General features: G+C 37.6%; 1 protein-coding gene across 7 annotated transcripts in view; it reads left to right on the top strand.

Annotated features, from left to right (window-relative positions):
* Nucleotides 1-26756, top strand: part of GRIA4 (glutamate ionotropic receptor AMPA type subunit 4) — a 221000-nt gene that overhangs the window by 147232 nt on the left and 47012 nt on the right. For 6 of the 7 annotated variants that reach the window (XM_071555041.1, XM_071555039.1, XM_071555054.1 and 3 more), the window contains exons 6-12: nucleotides 1143-1301; nucleotides 3074-3241; nucleotides 4850-4954; nucleotides 10115-10225; nucleotides 17895-18101; nucleotides 24122-24492; nucleotides 25843-26041. In XM_071555041.1, coding sequence (XP_071411142.1) covers nucleotides 1143-1301; nucleotides 3074-3241; nucleotides 4850-4954; nucleotides 10115-10225; nucleotides 17895-18101; nucleotides 24122-24492; nucleotides 25843-26041 — 1320 coding nt within the window. Of the gene's footprint in view, nucleotides 1-1142; nucleotides 1302-3073; nucleotides 3242-4849; nucleotides 4955-10114; nucleotides 10226-11489; nucleotides 14578-17894; nucleotides 18102-24121; nucleotides 24493-25842; nucleotides 26042-26756 lie in introns of those variants that run through there. The other variant, XM_071555068.1, reaches the window with a different exon arrangement.

Genomic DNA, 26756 nt, shown 5'->3' with positions numbered 1-26756 from the left:
TGTTAGTGGGATATTCAGTGAAGACAGGCACATCTACTCCAGTGCTTCAGCAGGGGCACACTTTGTTACCTACTATCTGTTATCTACATCTGTGTGGGTAATATGAACTCCTGATGCATCATCACCTTTTACATTTACTGTCAGTATCCCTTAGGACATGAATCAAATCTCTGTCTTTAACAGTTATTTTCCCACCAGATTATTGGGTCAGTACCCCACAATTTTTTTTTCTAAATCTTTTTAAATGTGATATATGCTTCTGTTTTCACTGATAAATGCCAATCAGAGAAATTTAAGAAAATAAAAGTAAGATACCTCTGAGCTAGCCTTAAACATAACAGCTGGGAAAGGAGCAGAAAGATTTATGCTTGCTTCTTAGCTCTTTAGCAGTTTCTTGAGGTTCAGTTCTGTCTCTAAAGGCAAATTCTAGTAAAGAATTTGCCTTAATATGTGCTGAACAGATTAGACAGAGAAACTAATAAGTCAGGAGGTATATGTACTTTATTTTCTCTTTCAGTGTTGGAGGTCACTCTAGGTTTCCAATATATTGCAGATCTGAGAGCTACCACACTCCTATTTCACAGAAGTGTGATTCTGATGCTACGTTTTCCTTGCACTAACTGTGAGATCCTCATGCATTGTCTGTGTCTTCTAATGTCTATTATATTATCACTGACATTTTCAGCCTAAGCTATGAATCCTAAAATAAATACATTTAGAATAGTATTCATTTTTCAAACAAGCAAAGAAAGAAGGATGCATCATTTGAAGCACTAGTATAGTGCTCATTTAAATCTGCCAACTTTGATGGAAATTGGATTAAGGCTTTAATATTCTGCAGGCAATTTTCAGTTGGTTTGCCAAAGACATTTCTTCAAAAACTGTCTGTCATTGCCAGCAATGTGTTGCTTAGCTGTCAAGACCACCCTAGCAATAATGTGGGAAATTTATTTCTTGGGTTTGTTTCTTCATTATACAAATGGAAGTTATCAATAAAGGTTTAACAATACTCTCTGGTTTGAAATTTTGCCTTCTAATGGAATCCTGCTGTTGTGCATTCTTTATACTGCTGTGCTGACCTAGAACAGATTTGACCCACAGTGGTGCAGGAGGGCAAACAAAATCTTAAATTGATTTTCTAGGGATTCAAAGATATTTCTCTGGAGAGATTTATGCATGGAGGAGCCAATGTGACTGGATTTCAGCTAGTAGATTTCAGCACCCCAATGGTAACTAAGCTGATGCAGCGCTGGAAGAAGCTGGACCAGAGAGAATATCCAGGATCTGAGACTCCACCAAAGGTACTAGTAGGCTGATCTGAAGCACTACCAAAAAATACCACTCAAGTGTTCTAATTTCTGATTAACATTGTTGAATACATGAATGAATGAATATTTAGGCAGAGGAGAAGACAGTTTATCTTACTATTGCTGGCAATGAATCATACCTATCCTTACATTTGTATGATGGAAACTCAAGCTGCAAAACATACACTGATGTATTTAAATGTCCTTTGTCACTTTTCCTCCAACATCACCCCTTTACCAACAGCAATTAAAGATCAAATGCTTAACTGACAATTTAATTAAAATTTACATTAATCAGTCTAGTTATCTAGGTTACTTGGAGTGCAGAGCTTTACCAACAGCTGAATTCTTCTGTGTATGAGATAATATTGTAACTTTAAATTTTCTATCTTTTTCATATGGAGTTTCCTCTGGAAATCATCCACCTCAAAACCTCTTGTAGTAATCACTTTCAGGCACGATTTTAAAGTGGAATCTCATCCCAGTGTTCCTCTATTCTAATCCCTCAAATTGATAACAAAATATTTCTCTCATGTATAGTTTTCATGCAAATCACAGTATAGCTATAAATATGACTTAGTCAAAATAGTTCTGTTATTATATGCACAGATACGTATCAGACCTAGTTGAAACTGGGCCCTTCCTACTGGACACTATGCAAAGATAAGATTAGTCTTCCCTTGACTATGAGATTGGTAGGTTGGCAAAGTCTACAAAAAGCATTAACATGGGTATTACACAAAGCATAGCTACGTATCTCAGTGAACATTCCTGAAATTTGTGTTCTGGAGGAAAAAACAAAGATGTTGTGGGCCATGGGATGCAGACATCCCCAATGCTACTGGTGATAGGACCAATTCAACCTATAGGACTTCATGCCACAAAACGAACAGCATTATACTTTCTCCTTCTGAGAAGTCAGCATGATTAATTTTTAATCACATCTAAGTCACCAGTGGATAACCAAAATTTGAGATTATAAAGATAAGGCATGTCTCAGAGAGCTTATAATATGCAAGACAAAGGGAAGGAAGGAAATCAGACTGGAATAAGGGAATTTAAGCTTTGGAAGTTAGAGAGCATATCAGTAATAGCCCTGGGCATGTGAACAACTTTTCCTGATGCAGTGTGTTTATCAGAGGACCCAAGGGAGAAAATCCCCCTTTCTTTATGTGGCTCCAGGCTAACATCTACCAGAGACTTGCTGTACAGGTTTCATTTGGCATGTTATCAACCTAAAGCAGTTACTCTAGTTAGTGTAGAAACACAGACAGTTCAGAATGCGTCCCAGGCCGAGAGCCAACACAGGTTTTCCAGTAGGAAGAACCTACTCTTGATCATTCTTAACAATTCCAGTAGCCTGCCTGGTTGTCTGCTCATTAGCCACACATTTTTTTCAGTTATATTTTCTCAGTGAGTTACTCTTTCTTTCTTTTCTTTTAAGTGAGTTGGATGGATGGGGTTATTCCTTTATGTATGAAAAAAATGGGGAAAAAAGTGAAATTTAATATCTCCAGCTTGTTTCTTTTATTAGTTCATAAGATGCAGATTTTTCTACCCTTAAGACATACAGTTTTAAACCTGGAACTACTCTAATGTCCTGCATTTGTCTCTTAGACAAAACTGCTGTTGATTTTGAAGAGGGCATTTTACTAAATGAAGGTGTAGAAACTGCTGCATAATGAATAAAACTAGAAGTATCTGAGACAGCTGATTTTTTTAAAGACATGTCAACTCTGAAACGGTATGTTTGTTCATCTATTTAGTATACATCTGCACTGACATATGATGGAGTACTTGTGATGGCTGAAACTTTCCGTAATCTTAGAAGACAGAAAATTGATATTTCAAGGAGAGGAAATGCTGGTGATTGTCTTGCCAACCCTGCAGCCCCATGGGGTCAAGGAATTGATATGGAGAGGACATTAAAACAGGTAAAGGGAGGCTTTATTCTAGTGATGTTTGAATGTTGGATACTAGTTGCATACGTTATGACCTGGAAGATAGTATGCATAAGGGTAGTAATGAGAGAGGAGAAGTTATTTTTTAGTTGGCATTTGGAAACAGCTTGGGTTGTTCAGGCTGTTCTGGTTTGTAACTTGAAATGAAGGTAGAGGGGAACTACCACTATTTGAAGCTACTGTTAAGATAGTTGGGACTTTCTCCACTGAACTGGTGAGCTCATTTGTTACTGTTACAAGTAACCTGGCTGTACAGATATTGTCATTTAAGGAAAAAGGTATAGCTACATAATATAATCTTTAAAATATGTTCCTGTCATCTTCAATTAAAAAAGTGTTCTCCCAGGGAAATCACATAGGTAGTCTTATTTTTTTTCTTCAAAAAAGAAATAACCCAGAACCATTGCTCTCTGATGTCAGGATTTTGAATTCCTGATGAATATGGATGCCTAGAAAGTTCCAGATCTCTGTCAAGATGATTTAGCCCTTACTTTGAATGGGACAGTAAGAAAATAAAAATCCTGCAGTAGAATTTAAATCATTGCAAATGAGCAGGCTCCACTCAGGAGAAACTGCTGAGGAGAAGTGACTGCTGACAGAGCTGGCAGCTCTGTGCCTGGAAGCCAAGGTTGCAGCCCTGGAGAAAAATCAGCAGATATAGAAATGGACAGAGGGAAAGAGTGAGTGATTTAAGTCTACTTCCTGACTCTTAGGGAAAGAAATAAAGCATTTTGTATGCTTCACTAACGCTATGCAGATGCAAGCATTAAGGCAGGCTTCTGTGTTTGGGCAGACAGCATGAGCCTTTAAATTCAGCCAAGGAGGTTTGCATGGCCAGATCCTGATACAATTAAAGCCAGCAGCAAGATGGTCATGACTTCTTTGGGATGAGGACTGCAGTTGGTGTAGTAGTGTAGTGTCATCCTTCAGGGACACAGTAAAGTGCTGAAAGAAAAAGCAAGGAGTTCTGGTTTCAGCAGAGACACATGTGGCGGAAAACTGCCACAGTCAATCTTAAGGCTTTACCTCTGTCCTTCTTCACTCTGATGCTTTGAAAACACTCTTTTCAAGCCCTGTGCGTGTCACCCATCTTCTGTGATAGCAAATTGCTTTGCTGGAAGTAAGATTATTGTCGCATTTACCTTAATGATCAGTATATGCTCAATTTGTACATTTAATTCACTGAAGTGGGAGCTTAACGGATACATGAGTTCAGGCCAAACATCCTTTGGGTTTCCTCATATGACCCTATATACTCTGCAGAAGTAGTGAGAACAGTAACAAATTTACTTGTCTTTAGAACCTGCAGCTGGAAGATGTTGAGCTGCACAGCAGGAAAGAGAAGGTCCATTGTGTGTCGTTAGCAGTTAGGTACTGACATGTCTAAGCCCGTTTTGAGCGCAGTCTGACAAGAAAAAGGAATATAAAGAAAAGTAGCCAAATTTATTGCATTATAATGCCTGACTGTTCTACAGTTGTGGTAGTCTTAGGATATAGCCAGGATAACTTGCACCACTCTGTGACTTTTGAAATAAAAAATATAAGACTGGATCTTCATTATGCTTTTTCACCCATGTTTAGGTTCGAATACAGGGATTGACTGGAAACGTTCAGTTTGACCACTATGGTCGCAGAGTCAACTACACCATGGATGTCTTTGAGCTGAAAAACACGGGCCCCCGCAAGGTGTGTGCTGACAATGTTTGCTAACCTCATATCATAAATGAGTTATGTGTGATGAAATGGTTATGCAAATTTGTATTAAAGTGGGCTCCGCAGTTTAAAAAGATACAATACATTGAGTGAATGAATAATACTTCTGGTGAAAGTAGATTTAAACTGTATTTTCTATGACATGCTATTATTCTGTGCAACAAACTGGGAAACACAAAAACAAGTGTGCCTCTTGGAGTGGTGGGATGTCAGTCAGTCAAGCATACTAATGAAAACCGGCTGGATGGCATGTTGCTAGGCAGCTGGGTGATGAAAATGGCCAGAACTCTGAATAGTTCATGTTTTTTGTATCTTATCCCAAGATTTCTGTCTTGAAAATTGCTGGCATTTTTAAGCAGGTTAATTTGTACATTCTGTGTAAACATAAATCATAGGCTGTAACTAACACAGGGCTTTTAAGGAGAGAAAAGGAAGAGAGAATGCCCTGAATACTTAAATTTTCTGACATTATTTGCAATATCTAATTCTGTGTGCTTGATTTGTTGCTTGTAATGCACAATGTGCATTACAAATGCAACATTAATATTTGTCTAAGCAGATCCTCCATGTCTGAATGCTCATTATCACTCAGTCCAATCACTTTGGAAAGATCATCCTGCATACCGTGTTGACCCTTTCTCATCTGTGCTGAAGTTTGTCTATTTATCATAGTATAGAAGAAACAAAAGCAGCAAATGTACACAGACTCATGGATTTTATTTCCTTTGGAGTCACTGTGGCTTGTTTTCTTTATGAGGTCATCAGAATAAAAAAAGGGAGGAGGTGATGGTGAATGGGAGGTTCATGGCTCCTTGAGTAGGGCCAAAAGCAATCAAAATTGAATTAAACAGCCCTCTGCTGTTGTGCCAGAGGTAACAAGTGCAGTAAGTAGTACCACAGGTGAACTGTGTGTCCCCAGAGACAGTTACCTGCCACAGTGCTGAGGAGGAAGAGCGTTAAACTGCAGACCCAGAGCAGAATTATACACTCAGAGGGAAAAAATGCCAGTATTTCACAGTGTAGAGCTGTATACCAAAGAAAAGCATGTGCATGTGTATAAGGCATATTGGTGTAGTTGTCTTTTGAAAGTATGACATATGGCTGAAAAATAAATTGGGAAAGAGAAGTTTGTCTTCCCTCTCTCTAGGGAAATCCACTGTCTCCTGCCAGGCAATGTATCTGACCTTGCTACCAGTCCCAGTTCCTTCCTGGCTCCCAGCCACACTGTTGGCAGCCAGGAAGGTATATGGGTGGCTGGAATACATCACAGGCAAATGGTGAAATATGCGCTTTCCATCCTCTATTCTCAGTTGTAGGGGAGGAAAGGCGAGGTTCAAAAGATGTGGTTAATTAGGTCACAACTTCAGTAACTGAATAGGGAATTTGCTTATCAACAAACTTTTGAGAAGGGTTGATGTTTTAGCCTTTGTCACCTATTTTGGGAGATGTGACTGGCTGGCACCACTGCAAGGATGTCCCCATGCTCTCTTCTTGCCTGCAATTTAAGGGAAGGGTGGCTGCCAGTAAAGGAGCTACATCTGTGCTGTGCTAGAAGTCCAAGGTGCTTCTCTTACCTTTCAGTCATGCCTCTCTGCCACTCTTAAGCCATTACCTGTCTTTGATATAACAAGTTGTAACAGCTTTGACAGATCTGGCTACTCACAAGAATTTATTTCTCATGTATTAGATAGTGGTTTATATGTGATCACTGAACCAATTCTGTGGTCCAGCCTGATAAATCCTATATAATATGTGAGAAACGACTATACTAAATTGAACTAAGAGGCCTTCACTTTTAATGTCTTCTTCTCATGTCCTACATAACATGGCTTATGAGTCATCCAGCAATATCTTTTCAAAACAACCCTTTCCAGACAGAGTAATGCATGGCTCTAATCTTTAGAAAAGTGATTTATATTGGCCACAGCTTTAAGTATGTGAACAGATCATTAGAAAATGGCACAGATAAAGGCAGAGTTCCAAATAGTTTAATAAAATGAAGAACCATAGCCAATGCTCATGTTAGTTTCATTTATGCAACATTTCTTACTTAGTTCTTCTCTGCAGAACAATAACAAAACCTGCTTGTGAAGGAAAAGGGTGTGAGGACAAGGGTCACAGAGATGTAACAGAATGGCTCCTGTGACTGGAGTGTTGTGATCAAGCAGTACAGATTTTCATTGGTACCCAGGCACAGGACTAGAGGCAATGAGCACAAACTGAAACATGAGAGGTTCCTTCTGAACAGTAGGAAATACTTTTTATTCTCAGAGTGAACAAGTACTGGCACAGGTTGTGCAGGGAGGTATCCATCCTTGGAGGTACTCAAAAGCCATCCAGACACAGTCCTGGGCAAGTGGCTTTAGGTTGAACAGTGGGGTTTGACCAAATGACTTCCAGATGTGCCTTCCCAGCTCAATCATTCTGTGATTGTGTCATTCACCATGCATCATGTCACCAAAATTAAAAAAAAAAGAGGAAAAGAAAAATAAAACTAAGAATATGATTTACATGTACATGCACAAGACAGTCTAAGACTTGCCTTCTAAATTTCGACTAGGGCAACATGAAAATTGATTATCAAAATGTTTGAGTATTCTCTTGCCCTTAGTGACTTATGAGCTTTGACAGGAACACTTCAGTAATTGCTACAAGGTGCATATGCCTTGAGAAATTACATTACTCATTCAAATGCCAAAATGTTATGACAAATTTACTTTGAGGCAGATATTTTTGAAATATATTTTCTTATAAGACAAATTCAGCCTCTGTATAAGTGAATGGAACTGGTATGAAGTTCAATTGCGGTCGAAATAGAATTGGAGGTACTTTAATAGCTGAATTCAATCCTATCCTTTGAGTAGTTTTTTTCACTGTGGATTTGAGGTATTTATAGGAAAGCATACTGTTATTTAGTGCTCTCACAGTGATTGTGAACCTATATACTTATATAAGTGTCATGACATATCTTTCATATTTATTCAGTAATCTAGTTCCAAAGTTACTTTAGCACAGGTTTGAAGTGAACACATACAAGATCACACTAATGCACACAAGCTGAAGTTTCTTTAAAAAATGCCTCTTGCCTCACAGAAAAATGCCTTTTTCTCTGTTGGAATTTTCATATGGTACTTACTTTTATAACACAGTACATCATTCATTTTCTGCTTTCCTTCTGAACTTCACAGCAGTGAGGAATTGCACAATGAAAAACAATCATTCACTATTGTAATGAATTTCCCAGACTGCCAGGTTTTTGTGTACTTTTTCTGCCTTAAGCTGGTCACAGTTTTTGACAAGAACTTGACATTTTCAATAATCAATTGTATTTGTGACTGAATGGCTGGATGAAAAAGAATGTTTGCTAGCAGTGCATCCGACCAGGAAGAAAACCTTCATCTACACTGTATCAGCAATGCTGATGTTTCCTTTTAGCTGCAGACACCTAAATCAAAGCTTCTGTGCTGTAAGAGCAATCACAAAAAGAAATGGAACATTTCAAATAAGTATGCCAGAAGTTGTGCATGAGCAGAGTTTGTGCTTTGCTTCACCTATAGAAAAAAAATAAATCACTCATGTTCTACCATACTGCTCTAGAGACTTGCCTCTCTCTATTTTTTTTCCCAAAATGAAATAGTAAATGTAAAAAATCAAGAGGAAGGTCAATTCTTTTAAGAATGTATATGATATATATAATGCCTATGAGACCATTAACCGAAAGCACTCCCCTGTGCTTTTAGACTGTCACATCACATCACTGCCTTGAACTGAACATGGTCTTTCTCCACACCATGGAGGCAAAATCCTATTTAATGGTGAATTTTAGTCAGGGTTCTACAATATTGTTAGAAATAATATTGTGTGCATAACTGATTTGATCATTTAGCCAGTTTCCATCATACTGGAATCTTTTCAGCCAAGGCACAGAATTTCCTTTGGCAGTAATACTAGACCTCTACCTGGAACCTGCTTTCCACTAAAATTCGCTTTACTCTTTGAGTGAGATGGGCAAGACATTACTCTCTCCCAGGTCTTGGTCTCATGAACTCCTAATTGTCAAGGGAGTAAGGAAGGGGCAGTTGCTGCTGACTGGTCCCCAGGTGTTTCTGGAAACTGAGTTGTGCCAGGTTGAATTGCATCTCCTTGACAGGAACCTTTTAAATCATTTCTCTGTTAAGTCATGCTGGAAAGAAAGGTCAGTCTCCCAATTCATCAGGTTTCCAGCAACCTAGAAGCACCTTTAGTTAGGATTAAAATGCTGTTCTACTGACATGTTTGTGTTCATGTTGTCATTGACATGGAGCTCAGTGCAGTCAGTGCTGGGTCACAGGAACAGCCACTGAGCCATTGCCCAGCAGCCTTGCCAGTGGATACACAGACAATCATGATCAAGTATCAGAAAAGAGAATGGGGAAGAATGGGAAAAGAGAGAAAAGTTTTTTCCTCCATGAGAATACAAGGACAACTAATTCAAATCTGACTCTAGAGTAGTTCATCGCCAGCAACGAAAAAAGGCAGGTGTTTCACCTTAATACTTCTCAGGGAAGGGTTGTGGCAGCCTAAATGCAGCTAAGCAAAGAAAAACTTGTGTTGTTCCACCTCCCTGTAGGCAATTCCTACAGATTCATTTTGAGAGAATTCACTCTCATCACGCTTTAGTCAGTGGGAAAAGCAATCACTTTTCTTGTTGGGGCACTTATCCTGCATGAGCTGTCTCTGTTGATGCTGTCTGTCCTGTGAGTGTAAAGCAAGCTTAAATAACAGGTCTTCTAATCTAAGTACTAAAAGGTCAGTGCCAGCAGTTAAGTAGAATAAGCCTGGAGTAAGTCTCTGGGTTGGTGGCTCTTGGAAGGCTCGTGATGGAGCAAGGAATTGAGATTAGCCATGGGGTTGCAAAACTGTCATCTAGATGTCTTTCACTCCTCTGTTTAAGATCAGAAGATGTGGAGGATTAGTGAATGAAAATATTCTTGTGGGGAGCAAGAATTCATATATCTTGCTTGTATCCCAGGAAGGATTCAAGGTGATGAAAGTAGGATATTTTTGATGACTCTGTTGTTCTTAGAATAATTTATATTTGTAATTATGCAGAATGTAGACTTGACTGTAAATTATATATGTTTTACTTTTCAGGTTGGTTATTGGAATGATATGGATAAATTAGTTTTGATTCAGCATGAACCGACACTTGGAAATGACACTGCAGCCATTGAGAATAGAACAGTAGTTGTCACTACAATTTTGGTAAGGTGTTCCTTTTTTTTATTGTTTACATTGGTGTGTGACACAATCTCATTTCTAGTTATGCTCTCATTTACTCTGTTGGTTCCTAGGTTAGTGGAGGGTGAGAGCCATATATCTTAATTATACTCACTGTCATGTCTGCACAGAGGTTTTCTGGTATGCATTTAATATAATGATTCACTTGAAATCGGGTTTTTAAAATTGAGTTATAAGGTTTTTTTTATTCAGTCTTCTCCATTTTTTACTGGTCTCTGAAATATGAGTTCTTACAATCTCTAATGAATAAATCTTAACTCACAAGAAACTAGAAGAAAAATAAAACCTGAAACATCTGAATGACAGAATAATACAGAGGGTATAAAATGAGATGACTGTGCCAGGGTCCCTATTTGTTGATAAAATATAAACTCAGCAATTTACATTAGCAAGAGCTAAAATTCTAAGTTCAGTCAGCCAATCAGAATTGGATTATCTACTTTTAATTGTGAATGAAAACATGAATTTAGTAGATGGATTTGGACATATTTCCTAATATATTTATTCAGCATTGCAATAAAATTTCCATTTTAATAAAATCTAAAAAGATTTGTGGTTTGATTTTCCAGGATTATGGTGTTTTTAGAGTGGTTGCAAAGGAGAATGCAGTTACTTCATTCATTTACATTTTTAATACATAGTCTTTCAAAACAATTGTTTTTTACAAATATGTATTTTTATAAAAATACTTAATTTTTCCACTGAAGTCAGACATGCCCTTTAAAGCTGACTTTTATCAAAGCTAACTGGCAAAGGGTGACCTTTATGTGACCGCTTTTAAGATTTTACATCTCAGTTCACTGCCCTTTTCACCTGCTTCACTTAGACAAGACATGTTAACCCAATAAACTGTGTCTTAAATGAGAAGGAATATTCTGAATGTGTTGTTAAGAAACATTTTTTCTAAGCTGCAGAGTCTAACATAATCCAAAGGAGAGTGTCAAGACATTTTCTTACTAAAAACACAGTTAATTACCACATTTTCAGCAGTGTGTATCACCATTTATACATTACAAATGTCTTAAATCTTCTGTTAAGGGTTGTCATTCCAGAATACAAGCCAACCAAACTACATACAGAAATTCAGAATGTAACTCCTAATCAAATTGTGTAACTTTTAATTTTAATTTTGCATGGGACATTTTAAATATATGTATCATTTTCAAAAAAAAAAAAAGACTTGGTGATGGAAAAAAAATATACTTCAGTACAGTCCTCCTCTTTTCAGCCTCTGATGAAGAATCCTATTTTAAGAAATTGATCAAGGAAGAAAAGAGTCCCAAGATCCTGCGAACATTCCTAACTAAGGCTCAAGTATTAACCACCAGTCTAGTAGCGTTGAGCTAATTTTTCCCTATGGATTACTGTTCCTCTGACTGGATGACCAGGCACTGAACCACCAAGAAATGTTCTGTGGCTAATCTGAAATGTCTAGAACAGATGATGTTAACCTTCAACTTTGCCAAGCTGAGAAGAGAACGATGTGAATAACAAGCTTTCAGTCGAAATTTTCCTCTCATAGCAATCCTGATATCTTTGACTGAAGCTATCATATATGAATACTGTAATTTCCATAAATAGCTCCAAGCTTAGGAGAAGCAAGTAAAATATAATAATGAAAAGTAACATAAAATGTTCCTGTTTGCCAGAAAGAAAAACAAAGAAAACAAGAAACCTTTTAAAATGTGTTATCTTGCCTGTCCTGTTTGCATTGAAGCATTCTCATGTGCATAATAAATGTTATCTTCAAAAGAACTTTTCCAGCCCCTGTATTGAAAGGACTGGTGGGATTATTTGCAAAACCAAAAATCTGTCTTAATATTCCAAAGCATGCCCTGTGTTTATGCAGCATGTCATTTTTGGATAAATGCAATTAATTGAAAGCAGCACTGCTTCTTGACCAAGTGTCCCCCTTTCATGTTTCAAAATCACAGTGCAAGAGAAATATATCAGAATTTGGTTTGAATAAGAATACATGGTGAATTCTGCTTTATCATGCCGATCTCCCATGCACTCCACTGGGAGCTGCAGACATGATGCTAAAGGCAGAATAGAACCATGATTCTTAATACTGTCTGCTAGGGAAGTGTATTTAGCATCCACAAGCATATGATCACACATAGAAAGAAAAGATATCTTTAACTAGAATAACTTTCAGAATTCTGTTATTTTTCTCTTCTTCGTATTATAGTCATGTTGCAAATGCCACAGAGACTTTTTCACCTCTTCATTGCCCTCTTCACATTGAAGGGAAGTTGAGCCATTGTAGATAACACATTTAGTTTTGATTGCATGCATATTTTCCAAAATTAAACTGAAAAGATTCTGCTAACAGTGCTGTCAGGCTTTTCAGTCTTCAAAGACAGGTGTCATGGAAGCATAGGAAAAGCTTACAAGTTTTTGGCATGGCTCACTTTAGTTTTTGCCTGAAGCCATATAGCACAAACTGATTTTTCCTCCGTTTCTTCAGTTTTAATGAGTCTGTGCTTAACTGTGCTGTAGTGTAGCTGTATGGCTATTGCATAGAATATGCATTATAATGAATTAGCTCTGCACTAAAAGAACTTAGTACAGTGTTTTCTACTTGGCAAAATGTTTTCTTTATTTGTGACATAGTGAGAACATGTAGAATTTATTTTACATATTCGGTTTAGGCACTCGCCTATCCAAATTGGTTATATGGTGAAGTAGCAGCCCAGAGAGAGGAGGCAGCAGTGGCAGCTGATGTTCTTTACCAGCTGCCATGCTCTTTATCCTTCCTGTTCTGCACCTCATGTGATGCACAGCCTCCTACACTTCTAGAAAGGACAGGTCTTGTACCTGTGTGCAGAAGGATTCCATTCAGGATGGAAGGGTGGGACCTCCAAATGCACAGTAGGCACATTGTATGATCGGAGAAGGGATGCCATTTGCAGCCCTGCCCTAACACTAAGATAAAGTGAGTGACTTGTCTAGCTAGCAAGAATGATCATGTCTAATTTAGCAAGTTGAGATATATGGTGACAAATTGTTAAGGTAGAATATAGGTAGAGCCAATTCTGTACTTACTCTGAGCCTGCAAAGCTTAAAAATCACAAAAATCCTTTAGAGCCAAAGCTTGATGTATATGAGCTGCATCTGCATTGTGGCTTCTAGTTCAATATTTTAATGAGATATCCTCGGTGTTGGCAGATTAACTTTCAAGGGCAGGATACAGTTCACAACCTAGTCACCTAAATGTAGATGAGTCTATGAAGGGTATTGACTTAGTTGCAATCAGTGACATTTAAGATGCTCTAGGATACAGAGCCTGTCCCCCATTTACCTGTTTGTAAAGGGACAGCACAAAGGACCTGCAGAATGGCATTTTAGGGTCAAGCAGGTCACCTTAGGGCATCTCAGATGACAGTTGACTTTAAGTAGGTGAATGAGAACCATCCTCATAGTTTTGACTGATATACTCTTGATAGAGACTTACCTCAAAATTCTTATTATAACCTCTTTTCTCATAATAGAAAAATATTTTTCATTAGAAACTTTATTAATTAAATTCTTCAGTAGACTGGAGAAAAATAAAAGTTTCTGCATGACAATAATAAAGACTTCAAACCGAATTCTGGACACTTTATTCAGAAAAAAATAAAGAATAAAAAAAAAAACTCACCAAAAAACCTTCTATTGACATTAACAGAAATTTCTTTCAGAATAAAGTGTGATGATGTGTGACACTCCTTTTCTAAAAAGCAAAAATTTCCTTGCACAAATATTTGTCACTTTTAAAAATTATTTTTGCAATGTTTGAAGATTTTGAAATCAACTTTAGAGTAGGAAAGCCAAGCATAGGTCTGTTTTGTACTTCAATCAGTTACTTTCTCTAGCTTCCCTTATAGTATGAATCATCAACTATGAGCATTTTACTGTACACATGAATTTGTGGCAATATGGTGGAATGATTTGTTTACATCTATAAAGGTAATTGTTGCAGACATCAACTTGTATTTACAAATGTTAAGAATTGTTATAAAATTGTGAATTATTTAAGTAAAGCTTGCACCATTTCCAATATCTGTTCCGTACTAGTCATTGATCATTTCAATGTGGACTTTTCCTTGATTCACTACCCCATAGAAAACTATTAAGCAGCTGAAATCTTGCAAATATTGCAGTGTTAAACCTCATTCAGCAGTAAATCAGATGTGTGTTTTACATTAATAGGTTAAGAGTTTAGAGTTCAAAAATGTAATAAATACAAAAATGGTGGGGAAAGATAATCTTTCTATTAGACAAGATGCTATAACTGGAAACAGTGAAAAAGTGCCCACTGTTTTTAGCTATTTCAGCTGATCTAATAAAAGGCATTATCTCTCCATAAGTGTATTGCATCTCTTTTATCTTTAGACTAGCAAGGCTATACTAACATTACTACTAATTTAGAAAATGCTATTGTAATAGATTATACAGGGAAAAAAAGGTCTCTTTTAGTGCCACAGCTGCAAAAGAGTATCGAGATATGTCTGAGTACCTGCTATTGATCTATTCAGATATTACATGACTTTACAGCATGACCTTGAAAGTGCATCTGTGTAAGTCACTTGCTAGCAAACCAGTAAAGCTTCCCTTTCAGTGTCCTTTTATTACTATAACATCTGCACATCTTATTGGTTTGAAACACCCTCAAAGTCTGAAATGACAGAATTGAAAAGTAGTGCTGCTATTTGATTTTTTTAAAAAACAGCCCCATCGACATCCCTCCATCAAATGCTACCTTCAAAATAGGTATCTCATTATTTGGCAGGTCACATAGGTACAACAATTAAAGGAACTGTTATTTATGCTATATAAAATAGGTAGGAGGCAAACAACAACTTAGTAAGCAAACTGTAGTAGGTGTTCCTGTTATCTTTAATTGTATCATTTCACACTGGCAGATCACATTCAACTGCTGTTTCTTTTAAAGCAGTCACTGCTACTACCTTACTCTATAAGATAATTGCATTATAAGAAATGTTCTTTGCTGTATTTGGCTCTGAATCAGTACGATCAGTGTGAAGAAAACAAAGTGAATGGGGAGAGAACCGATGTGGTTCCTCCAAGTCACCCAAAAGATCCCTCTCAGAACCTAGGTCTTCTGAGTCCTCACTTAGTTGTTCTTCCACTGGATGGGATCACCTCTGTTTTTACCTCAAGGACACTTCTATTCTGAGTGTTCCCTCACAGAATTCCTGGGGAAGAGAGCTGAAGATCATTTAACAGGAAAAATGAGGCATCTGTCACTTTGCTTTGCTGTGCAGAATCATTTGAAATGCTTTTCCTGTAGCAGCTCTGTCAGGGGTGAGGTGCAGGCAGAAGCACGGTGTCTGAGTTTTGGAAGAAGGAGCAAGCTTATATGACATCTTCTGTGCCTGTCTTCTTTGAGTCCATCTCCAGAATTATTATTTCCTGGTGTGACTCTTAATAGTGTCCCTTTTCCTTGGGATTTATGGCTGAATGAGAAGAGCTAGCAGTCACCCACTCTGGCCTTTACAAAATAAATTTGCTTTTGGGATACAGCAAACAAATACAGCTAATGCTTGTAAGGAGAGTTCAGAAATGCAGGTCACTGGACAGACTTGGTTGCACTTCTAGCTAGTGGTTGGCTAAATCACAGACAGGAGACATAGTAATTTTTGCCTGTTTGCTTTAAACCACTTTTGTGCAATAACATATGTAGAAAGACTCAGATTTTGGTTTTTCCTCTCATGGTAACAAAAAACATACATGAAGGAGAAACAGTTGACACATGTGGCCAAAATACTTCCCAAAATCAAGATCTACTGCAAAGAAAGGACAGAATGCCTTCTCCCTGCTTTTTTCCTTCCCTTCTTCTGGTAGACAGGTGGTTGAGATTAAGATTATTTAAGTGGGGATAGGAATATAAGAAAAGGTGCAGGCTGCTGGTAATACTCAGCAGTTTGAAGATGGAAAATCTATGTAGGCAAAGGCACTTGTGTGATGCCACCTATCCTTCACTGTTAAACACTTAATAGAGATAAAAAAATTGCTTACAGCTGATGCTCCTGTAGTTTCAATGAAGCAGACATTGTCAGACAACGGTTTATTTTTATTTTTGTACTAATTATATCTGTGGGAAACATGTGAATAGGGCAGAGTACTATCAAGATTAGCGTCAGAAGACCCAACATTGCAAAGGCCAACACAGAGAAAACTTACGTTGCCAGTATTTTCTGAGGTACATTCAAACAATGGGCAACTTCAGTCACCCTTTCTATTAGACAAATATTTCATCTGGAACTGGCTATGAATATGCATTATGTTAAGTGATTTAAAATATCACAAGAAAATATAGTTTTACTTTATGATTGCTGAAGTCTCAATACACACAGAGCTAATGAGAAAAGTCTGACCTTGATTTCACAATCCTATAATGTTCACTGTTACGATAGAATGGTTTAGAATCATAGAATCATAGAATCATAGAATCGATTGGGTTGGAAAAGACCTCCAAGATCATCGAGTCCAACCTTTGGTCCAACTCTGTCCATTTACCAGATCATGGCACTCAGTGCCACGTCCAATCTGCGTTTAAAAATCTCCAGGGATGGTGAATCCACCACCTCTCTGGGCAGGCCATTCCAATGCCTGATTACTCTCTCTGGAAAGAATTTTTTTCTGATATCCAACTTAAGTTTCCCCTGGCAGAGCTTAAGCCCCTGCCCCCTTGTCCTATTGCTGAGTGCCTGGGAGAAGAGACCAGCCCCCACCTGGCTAGAACTTCCCTTCAGGTAGTTCTAGACAGTGATGAGGTCACCTCTGAGCCTCCTCTTCTCCAGGCTAAACACCCCCAGCTCCCTCAGCCTCCCCCCATAGGGCTTGTGCTCCAGTCCCTTCACCAGCCTTGTTGCTCTTCTCTGGACTCGCTCCAGCACCTCAATATCCTTTCTGAACTGAGGGGCCCAGAACTGAACACAAGGAATGCAAGATCCACTTTTCAAGACAGGTTTTACTTGTTTCCAGTGGCACTCACCATCCAAAAATATTTTAGTACTTCTTTTTCATGCAACATGTAAAGTCACTGTCAGCTTATACCATTCTTATTCATGCATATCACTTAGGTTCATCCTAAAAGACCTTGCAGAATCTACACTGTTTATTTGAAGGAGAAGATGCATGTTTCCTTGGGAATATATTTCTATGTTCTTACTACAATGTATGTAGTCTCCTAGTAACTATGCATTCTAAACCTCAAGAAAGCAAGTCATTCAGGCTCTGCATCTGAAATCAGATAGACAGTAACCACACTAAGTTAGAGGATATGCTTAGTTTACTGTAATCAGAAGTGTACATTGTACCTGCATTTTCTCCTGGTCCTTTGCATTGTATAAGTTTAACCTCTATGCTTTCAATTTAGCATATACTGCACTAAGGTCTTTCACTTAAAGTAAGGTTGAATAATCTTGTGATATATATAAGCCAAATTACAATGTGAATAGTATACCTTTCAAGAGGGATTTCCGATCATACATTTTAATTTAAATGTTCTAACACTATCCATGAACCTTTGATAAAATGTGTATTGTTCAGTCAGTACATGTTTGTTTTTTTCAGAGTATATTCAGTACACTTCTCCTTTACAGTTCTGCTTCTCTCATTATAGGAAGCCCCATATGTTATGTTCAAGAAAAACCATGATACGTTTGAAGGGAATGACAAGTTTGAAGGATACTGTGTAGATCTGGCATCAGAAATTGCAAAACATATTGGTATCAAGTACAAAATTGCCATTGTCCCTGATGGAAAATATGGAGCAAGGGATCCAGAGACAAAAATCTGGAATGGGATGGTGGGAGAGCTTGTTTATGGGGTAAGCATACCAATTTTTGAAGCAGGATTTAATTTATCATAGTATAGCTATTAAAATAGGAAGTATTACGTGCATTTTATTTAACCTTGGGGTCATAAAAAAGAAACAAAATCTTGTTGTAGGTCTCTGTGTTTTCACCTATTTTCAATAGAAAAGCAAGTAGTTTCAAGCAAGTTTTACTATTTCTTTGACTAGTACCTTGTAACATTGGAACATCCATAGTTTGGATATCTGGGAAGAATATCACTCATTAATTCATTTTCATGAAATGGTGGACAAACGTTTTTAAAAAGATAGGACTCTTGCTCTAGTTTGAGAAATGGAGAATCCACTGTCATGTATTAAACATGTGTAACAAACCACCACAGGCAAGAACACAATTAGGCAATTCAGAATGAAGACAGACTTTTAAGAGAAGCATCAATAATAAAATTTAAGTGCAAACCTGGTAAGCTCAACAACTGAGAGCATCATGTTGTACAATGATCTAGATAAGGATTCTTCAGAATACATAACAGTTTACAATGCTGTTGACACATGAAGTTCTAATATGTAATGAGAAAAGTTCCAACAAACCCAAATAAATATTTGCAGCATCTGTGGTTACCAAAAGTAGCAAAACTCAAAGCTGAGCTTGCTGATGACTGCAGTTGCTTGTATCTGTCCTGAGAACAAATCAGAATTCTTAGAAAACTTTTAATTTCAGTGATGGAATAAAAAATTAATCCTCAGACTATTCGGGTGAGAATATTTTCACCAATGAACTCATAACAGGCCTCAACCTCCCTATAAAAAAACTCCTGCATACTGGCTGATCCATCCCAGTTGCAGTTTTCACAAGGCCATTGACAGTTTTGGCCATATGCCCCAAAGGTACCTTGTGGCTTTTCTAGCAGCTCCATTTCAGTTCGCTTCTGTCAGCTAAATATAGCTGATAAATTCTGTCAACATCTTCTCCATTAGCACCAGTTCAAGGGACTCTGCAGAATGAAAGTCTGTGTCCTGTAGGAATCTAGGAAGTGGTGCCCTAGAATTTTGGTGATTTCCCTTCCCCATATGAATGGAAAGGTTATATCATCTTCAGAAAAGTCTCTATGTTCCTGAAAGTCCATGAAGGAACCAAACTCTATTGTGTCTTTAAATAGTAGAAACACTGAATGCCACTAAGTGTGTATATCTACTTTAGTGGCTTGGAAGCAGCTCAACTGGTAGGATATTAAAAGACAAAGATTTTCCAGATTTATTTTGTCAAGTACAAAGGTTACTCTTTGTCTGGCTTTTAATTGCAATAGCAAACTCATGGACATCAACTGCTAGCATTGTTTAACACCAGGAGGTTTTTTCATTAATCCAAGAAATTTTACCCTTTATGAGAAAATTTCCCTGTGCAGATGCACATTTTCAGTGGCCTATGATCTAGTTAAAAATTATAGAGGAAAGTTTCATTTTGGGTTTTTTTTTTCCTTCTTATATCTTGAAAAATTTACCTCATCAAACCCAAACTGCCCTAGTACCACACTGACATACAGAGTGCTGTTAGGAAGCTCACACAGAGGTTTCAACACCTATGGCTGTTAACACAGCTGAAAGCAATAAACTTCTAAGGCATGAGGAACCTGTTGCAAATTACCTGCATGAAGAGCATAACCCAGACTACATGGCCAACACTTCATTTTTTGGAATGGAAGAGAATGAGTTGAACGGTCTTTCAGATTATCTGTTTAGGAAGGCTGCAGTCTCATTGTGATTCTGGGACTGGGCCCTGGAAATGAGATACAGCAAAGCTCTTATAGCTGCTCTTTTACTGAAGAGAAGTTGCTGTTACCCACTGCTCTACTGTCCAAAGGCCCCTTGAGGCTATGTCTGTCCTAGTGTATCTGTGGCACCAGGGAGTGTCCCTTATATTGGAACCTGCCTGAATAATCTACTAAATTGCAATGGTCCCTGGTATATTTTTGGCCCATAATTACTGTCCAGAAGAATTCCTGAGCCCAGCTGGACACTAGGGTGGAGGAAAGATCATTCCCTATAAGTGGCTTGAATGCAGCTATGCTGGTTTAGAGGTCAGGTGGCTTTCACAGTAGTTACACTGGCTGTCCACTGCCATGGGCCTTAAGGCCAAGAGCTACACCAAGTGTGTTTAATGTACTTTTATAGGTGTAGCTTTAAAAGAAATTGTTAACTTACAAAGTTTGCTGCTAAAGATTTCCATGGGGAATCTCTCAAGAACATCCTCCCTGCAAATTCCTTGAGCCCTTGCCAGATGAATTACAGAGCATCAGGTTCCCAGGCCTATTCCACTCAGAGAAAGCAGAAAAATCAGTCAGCCAGAGACTTCACTGCAAAGCTCTTCTAGAAGAGTATGTTCATCTTCTCTGATAGATTCCCTAATCACAAACACAAATACTCTGAGTAGCTGGCTGTGCTTCAAGCAAGGCTTTTTATGTGCAGTCAGGACTGGGACAGAATTTGCAACTGAATTAGCAACTTAACGAGATGATCTGTTTGGGAATCATTTTACAGCTTTTCATTCCCAGCCACATTAAAGGATTAACAGACAGTTTTGTGCTGGCCAGTGAGATTGGTCCCTTTCTGTGCAACATTAAAGACTCCCCTGCTCTCCTGCTCTTTACACCATACCCCGGTGCCCCTTAGCCACATCCATGTTACTAATATGGACATATGACAATTTTACCCCATTTTTCCTTGAGACCTGTATGCACCATTGATTGCCCTGGTACCTGGACACTCAAGTGCTGTTGTTTCCTAAACTCTCTAGTTGATTTTTTCCAGAGAAAGCAGCATATAAACTACTGTGGTGTGCAGTTTTGCTAAGACTGTACAGAATATCATAGAGAGGATGGTTACTTACTTTCCTGTCCTGTTTTTAGCATTATTTTAAAAACTATCAGGAAATCTTGGTCAGTTGTCCCTGGTTTATCCAAATGCATACAGTAGCCCATGTGGATTCTATTTGCCTTGATATCTTGCTCACAAGGGAAATGCTGGCTGGAGATGGAATACCATTAAGCATGTGAAACGAGTGTGAAGCACTTCTTCCAAGTGCACTAACAGTCAGTTCCAATTAAATATTCTTTCTCCTGACACAGAATGCTGTTCTTTCACTGCTTAACACAAAAGGTCACAACTCATTTCTGTTTAAACCTCAGAAGCCATGAGCTTCTGAGATTGAAATCACTTTCTGCCTGATTTTTGTCAGATAGGTTTACTATCTTGGTACAACTTGGACCAAGCATTATTCACTAGGTTATAGTGATGATATATTCCAGAAAAGAAAATGTCTCTTACCATCAGAACCAATCTTGTCTTACTGTATGATATTGAAAGGATCTGGAATCCATCTGCATTTGGTAGTGGTGTAGCTTTGATTGAAATGCTGCTACAGATGCAGTTGATTCAACTGTGAAGTATCATTAGTCTTTGTCAAAACAGATTTCACTGGCAACAAAATCATTAATTGTTTGCACCATAGTTATACTGTTAATTATTTAAATCCATAATTACATGGTGTACATTAACTGGGCAAAGCACAAAGGCTGATAATTATCATGCAGAGCTATTGTCATCATTTAGTTTTCACAATGAAGAGTTTATGTAGTCCTTAAGGTGGCACACAGTAGTCTTATTAAAAAAAAAAATCAGTTCGGGGAGACAGCGCTTTTTTCAGATTTTTCACATTCATTTGTGACCTAGCTATATATTGTCCCTTTACATTTATTGGCATGAAATAGATTTATCTACATTATGAACCATCTGAAACTGGATCACTGTTGTAAAGAAATTGCACAAGTTCCTATTTCTCCTCTTTAACTCCTTCAAGTACTGTTGGCAGCTAGTTCTGATGTAGTTCAAGTTTATGCACATCCTCTTTAAGCACTCAGATCTGGTAAGATAGATCTTGTCCAGTGTTTCATATATAATATGCAATGTGCCAAGTACGTCTTTAAAATCTCCTCAACTGATACTAAAATGGCGATGTCCCTTTGCAACTCACATTGTGAAAACTAACAAGCCTCAAGGATCTGTTTTAATTCCAGTAGCAATCTGCAGACACAAAAAACCCTGTTAACCAACACCTCTGAAGACCAATGACAAGGTCTATCAATTACACTCTAAAGGAAACCATTCTTCTAGAAAAAAAGGATTTATGTGTGAGGTGAAATACAAAAATATGCAGAAAAGCCAATAACCCAAACCATCCTACAGTCCTTAGTCTACAGAAACAAAGTTTACTTTGTAACTTTCAGGCTATTAAAAAATATATTTTAGACATGGCATCTTTCTTCATATAATACTTATTTTCATAAAATATTTATTTCAGGAAGACTTACATTATCACAGGGCATCAAGAAGCCCAGTTTTTAAAAATGCTGTGTACTACAGAACTTAAATTAAAATTCAGAGAATTAGCAGTGTAGTCACAATGTTTACCCAAGACATTAGCATGAGAGATAATTTCTGATACCTTTGCAAAATTGATTTTATATGTGTTACTTAAACTATAACAACTTTACATGAAATTATAAGTGTTTGCATCACAAATATTTCATGATGACAGATATAATCTGATTATTAATATATAGCAATTTTAATACAAATTTGCATTTTAGACCATTGCATTGGAACAAGTCAGTTTTTTTGAATTATTCACAACTATAAAACTGCCAAAATAGTTTTAAATTTTGAGTACACAAAATTAGTTTAAAATTAAATTCCATGAAATATATATAACTCAGTAAAATAGTGTATAAAATAGAAAGCATGTATGATTTTAAAATGCATGTTTCAAAGTTGAAAGATGACAAAAAAGCCTAATTTCGATTTCTGGGGTTTTGTTTGTCACACAAGCTATTTACATAACACTTGGATTAAACTCTTTGGGCGCATCCGTATTTTTCAGTGTGTTTTAGTCTCATTGAAACAACAAAGTGTTCACAAAATTTTCTCAATCACCCCCCATAAGCCCCTAAGCTCTATAGGAGTCCTCAGGCTCTGCTCTGTGACTGCACCTAGACACTAGACACAGCATTATGATGATGAACACGTGAAAAGTTTCATCAGCTTTTGCATCTGTTCCCCTCCCACAGGTGCATCTTTTGACCCAGTTCCCCTTGCTATTCCTGTCTGACGTACTGCTGTAATGACAGCTTTAGCATACAAGGCAAGGGAGTGCAAGAAGCAAATCTTGATGTAGTGTTGCATCCCTAATGGCAAAAATGAACCATTAGCTTAGCTGTAGTATCTTACTGTTCATGCAGACATCATTGTTAGCAATCATAATCACCTTCATCAATAATGATTCATTCAAGATTGGCATTTTCATTTAAAAATATTCCTGACACTAGGGGGAATGGATTCAGCACACTTTTTATCCTTTTACCACATGATTTCGCACACTGATTTTCTGTATACTTGCCATTTTTCACTGTTTAAAATCTGAGTCATTCCTACTGAACTATCTTTCCCTCAAGACAACTCTGTGAAGTTTGGTGGAATCAGAATAGTTAACCACCTTTGCAGCTTCGTGCTGTTTGGAGCTTTCTTGAATCTTATGAGCTAGTTTCCCACAGAAAATGTTTGTACCTTATAAAAATTTAGCAATAAATTACTGTCTCTGGGATTTTCTAAAGCAACCTCTATATATTTGGTGACAATAGGGTCATTCTCATTTTTCATTCTTCCTTAAATTCCTTTACTTTAAATTTGTGCCTAAAATGGTCTTCCTACACTGTTGCCTACCCCTATAAGGTTTGTCTTCCTCTTAGAAGAATTAAGTGTCTGTATAGTTCTGTAAACTAAAAACCTGCAATATGTATGTTTTACTAAAAGCATATGGAGTAAATGCAGAGTGTAATAGAAAGGAGCAGAAAAATGTTATAAAGAGCATTTAAGCCACAGTGTCCTGATGTTAATAACATACCTTTGGAATTAGCTGCTTAGGTGAGTGTATAAGCCAACTTCAATTAATCTATACATCTATATTTCTTTTTTCTTTATAGAAAGCAGAGATTGCTGTTGCGCCTCTGACCATCACTTTGGTACGAGAAGAGGTCATTGATTTTTCTAAGCCTTTTATGAGTTTGGGGATATCCATTATGATCAAAAAGCCCCAGAAATCTAAACCAGGAGTGTTTTCCTTCTTGGACCCTTTGGCGTATGAGATCTGGATGTGCATAGTCTTTGCCTACATTGGTGTCAGTGTGGTCCTGTTCCTAGTTAGCAGGTTTAGTCCATATGAGTGGCACACAGAAGAACCAGAGGATGGGAAAGAAGGACCCAGTGACCAGCCTCCCAATGAGTTTGGCATATTCAACAGCCTCTGGTTTTCCCTGGGTGCCTTTATGCAACAAGGATGTGATATTTCCCCAAGGTTTGTGTCAAATCTTTTTACATTTGCATTTTATCTTTAACGCTGAAGCATAAAATCTTCCTTCATTAATTTTCCTGGCAGTGTTTTGAAGTTCATTCTTTAGGAAGCTTTTTTACTTTTTTTCTCTTTTTTTTTTTTTAATTTTTTAATAGCCATGATAAGGGCAATAGATAATGTGCTTTGAATTTCAGTAATTACTATTAATTTACCAGTGTCAATGTGCATAAACCATAAACAGCTCTCAGAAACAGCAGGTACACACAGGGGAAATTCCACTGATTTGAATTCAGAGGAAGTGTTGTTGTTAGATTAGTTCCATTGTATTACAACTATGAAATACAAGAACTTGTGCTGAATATTTGCCTTCCATCGAGGAATGTCCCATTTCTGTTCCCTGTCAAGTTCTACAGTGCTGCTTCACAAATATAGGTGTCTATGAGAGACAATACTTGACAGTCTGTTTCTGAGAAGCCACACTATATTGCTAAGCTGTGCTTGACAGGGCACATGCCTCAGATCTAATATACGATTCCAGTCCTGAATTTCTCAACCTTTAAAGGTGCTCTGGAAATTTAGTGGGCAGTAACTAAAACTTCTTAATTAAACATTATGACCCAATCTTTCAAACTTAAATGCTTCATTTTAGCCATTTGCAGTGAAATTTTGAATGTTCAGCATTGGCCTAACTGTACTATTATTGAAGTTAGCAATAAAACTGGTACTGGTTAAGTGTGGATGGACGTTACTCCTCAACACCCTTCTCATCAAATTACGGGTATTGAAAAGGAAAATATAATTTTTTACATAACAGAAATGTCTCTGTTGCCACAAAATTGTTGCTTCTTACATAAGAAAAATGTGAATGTTCAATTGATTGCAGTAGCTTGTAGAATGTTTGAAAATTTTGGGTGACAGGAACATTTTAATCCAACATAATCCATGTGCAAAGACTTCTGGGGGGGGAGTTGTAAGAGGAAACAGAGAAAGTTACCGATTTGCACCTACCATGCTTTACTTTTGTCTCCAAAAAGAGATGTATATCCAGTATTTTTGACTCATTTGCTTCCTATTTTAGGCAGGTCCTGAAATAATAAGAGCACTTAGAGTGCCATTCAAGAGAATTCAAGATTCTATATATATGTGATGCACATTAGTACAGAGGACTCTGTACTGCAGACATTAAGATTTGAGAGTAAAAGCAATTATTAGTATTGAAAATGCAAATGATATTCCTCCCATTGACTGTTACTTAATGACAGATGGTCAGCAATAATGATGCCTTCTCTCTCTCTTTCTCTCTCCTCGTGGCTTAAGAGACAGGAAAATGTGCATTATCTTATTCATGTTTAGATCCCTCTCAGGTCGCATTGTGGGAGGTGTCTGGTGGTTCTTCACGCTCATCATTATTTCATCCTACACTGCTAACCTCGCTGCTTTCTTGACTGTTGAGCGAATGGTCTCACCCATAGAAAGTGCAGAAGACCTTGCCAAACAAACCGAAATTGCCTATGGGACACTGGACTCAGGGTCAACCAAAGAGTTCTTCAGAGTAAGTTGTCATGTCCTTTAGAGCAGCTCTCCTTACCAACTGCTCTAACAAGATGCTTGGAAGTGTGAAATGTTACTTTGCAGTTACATGTAATATCGTCTGTAATTCCTGCAATACTTTAGCTACATTTTTAACCCCACAATATCATTTTTTGCAGTTTTCAGTTCTTTTAATGTGTGGAAAGTTTATTGATCCTGTCACATAGGGAAAAGAGGTGCCCAGGGGGATACTGAAGCCGGTGATAATTAAAGTAGCATTGCAGTATTGATTCATCTGGAGCTACAGAACTGAAGTGATGTGCAGTGTTGAAAGCCTGTGATGGTAACATGGACTCTTGTAGGTTTTGCTTCTGCCTATGGATTTGGCTGTGTGAGTTTTGCTTTAGGGTCTTGGGTGGTGGGCAGGAAATGCATTTTTTAATTTGCTGACTTTCAAATAGATAATACAGAGAAAATATAACTCGAGGGGAGCATTAGGTTGGAGCATTAGGAAATAGCCTAAATAGCCATTCACATGTCTGTGCTCTCTCTATTAATTAATTCATTTTCATTTACTTTCCTATGTTAGTGTGGTTGGTACGTAATCTTCATCGTTTGCCAGCTGAACATCACAAGGAGTACATAATCAGCAGGCCCTCCTGCTTTATTTCAGGTGTCTAGCAGATGAAAGTTCAGTTGACTGAAGTGAGTTTAGTGTTTGAACATAGCTCCAAATA

This window comes from Pithys albifrons, chromosome 1 (genome assembly GCF_047495875.1).
Source record: "Pithys albifrons albifrons isolate INPA30051 chromosome 1, PitAlb_v1, whole genome shotgun sequence".
Taxonomy (NCBI): domain Eukaryota; kingdom Metazoa; phylum Chordata; class Aves; order Passeriformes; family Thamnophilidae; genus Pithys; species Pithys albifrons.
Note: the sequence above shows the minus strand (reverse complement) of the source record. Positions and strands in the feature narration are given on the sequence as shown.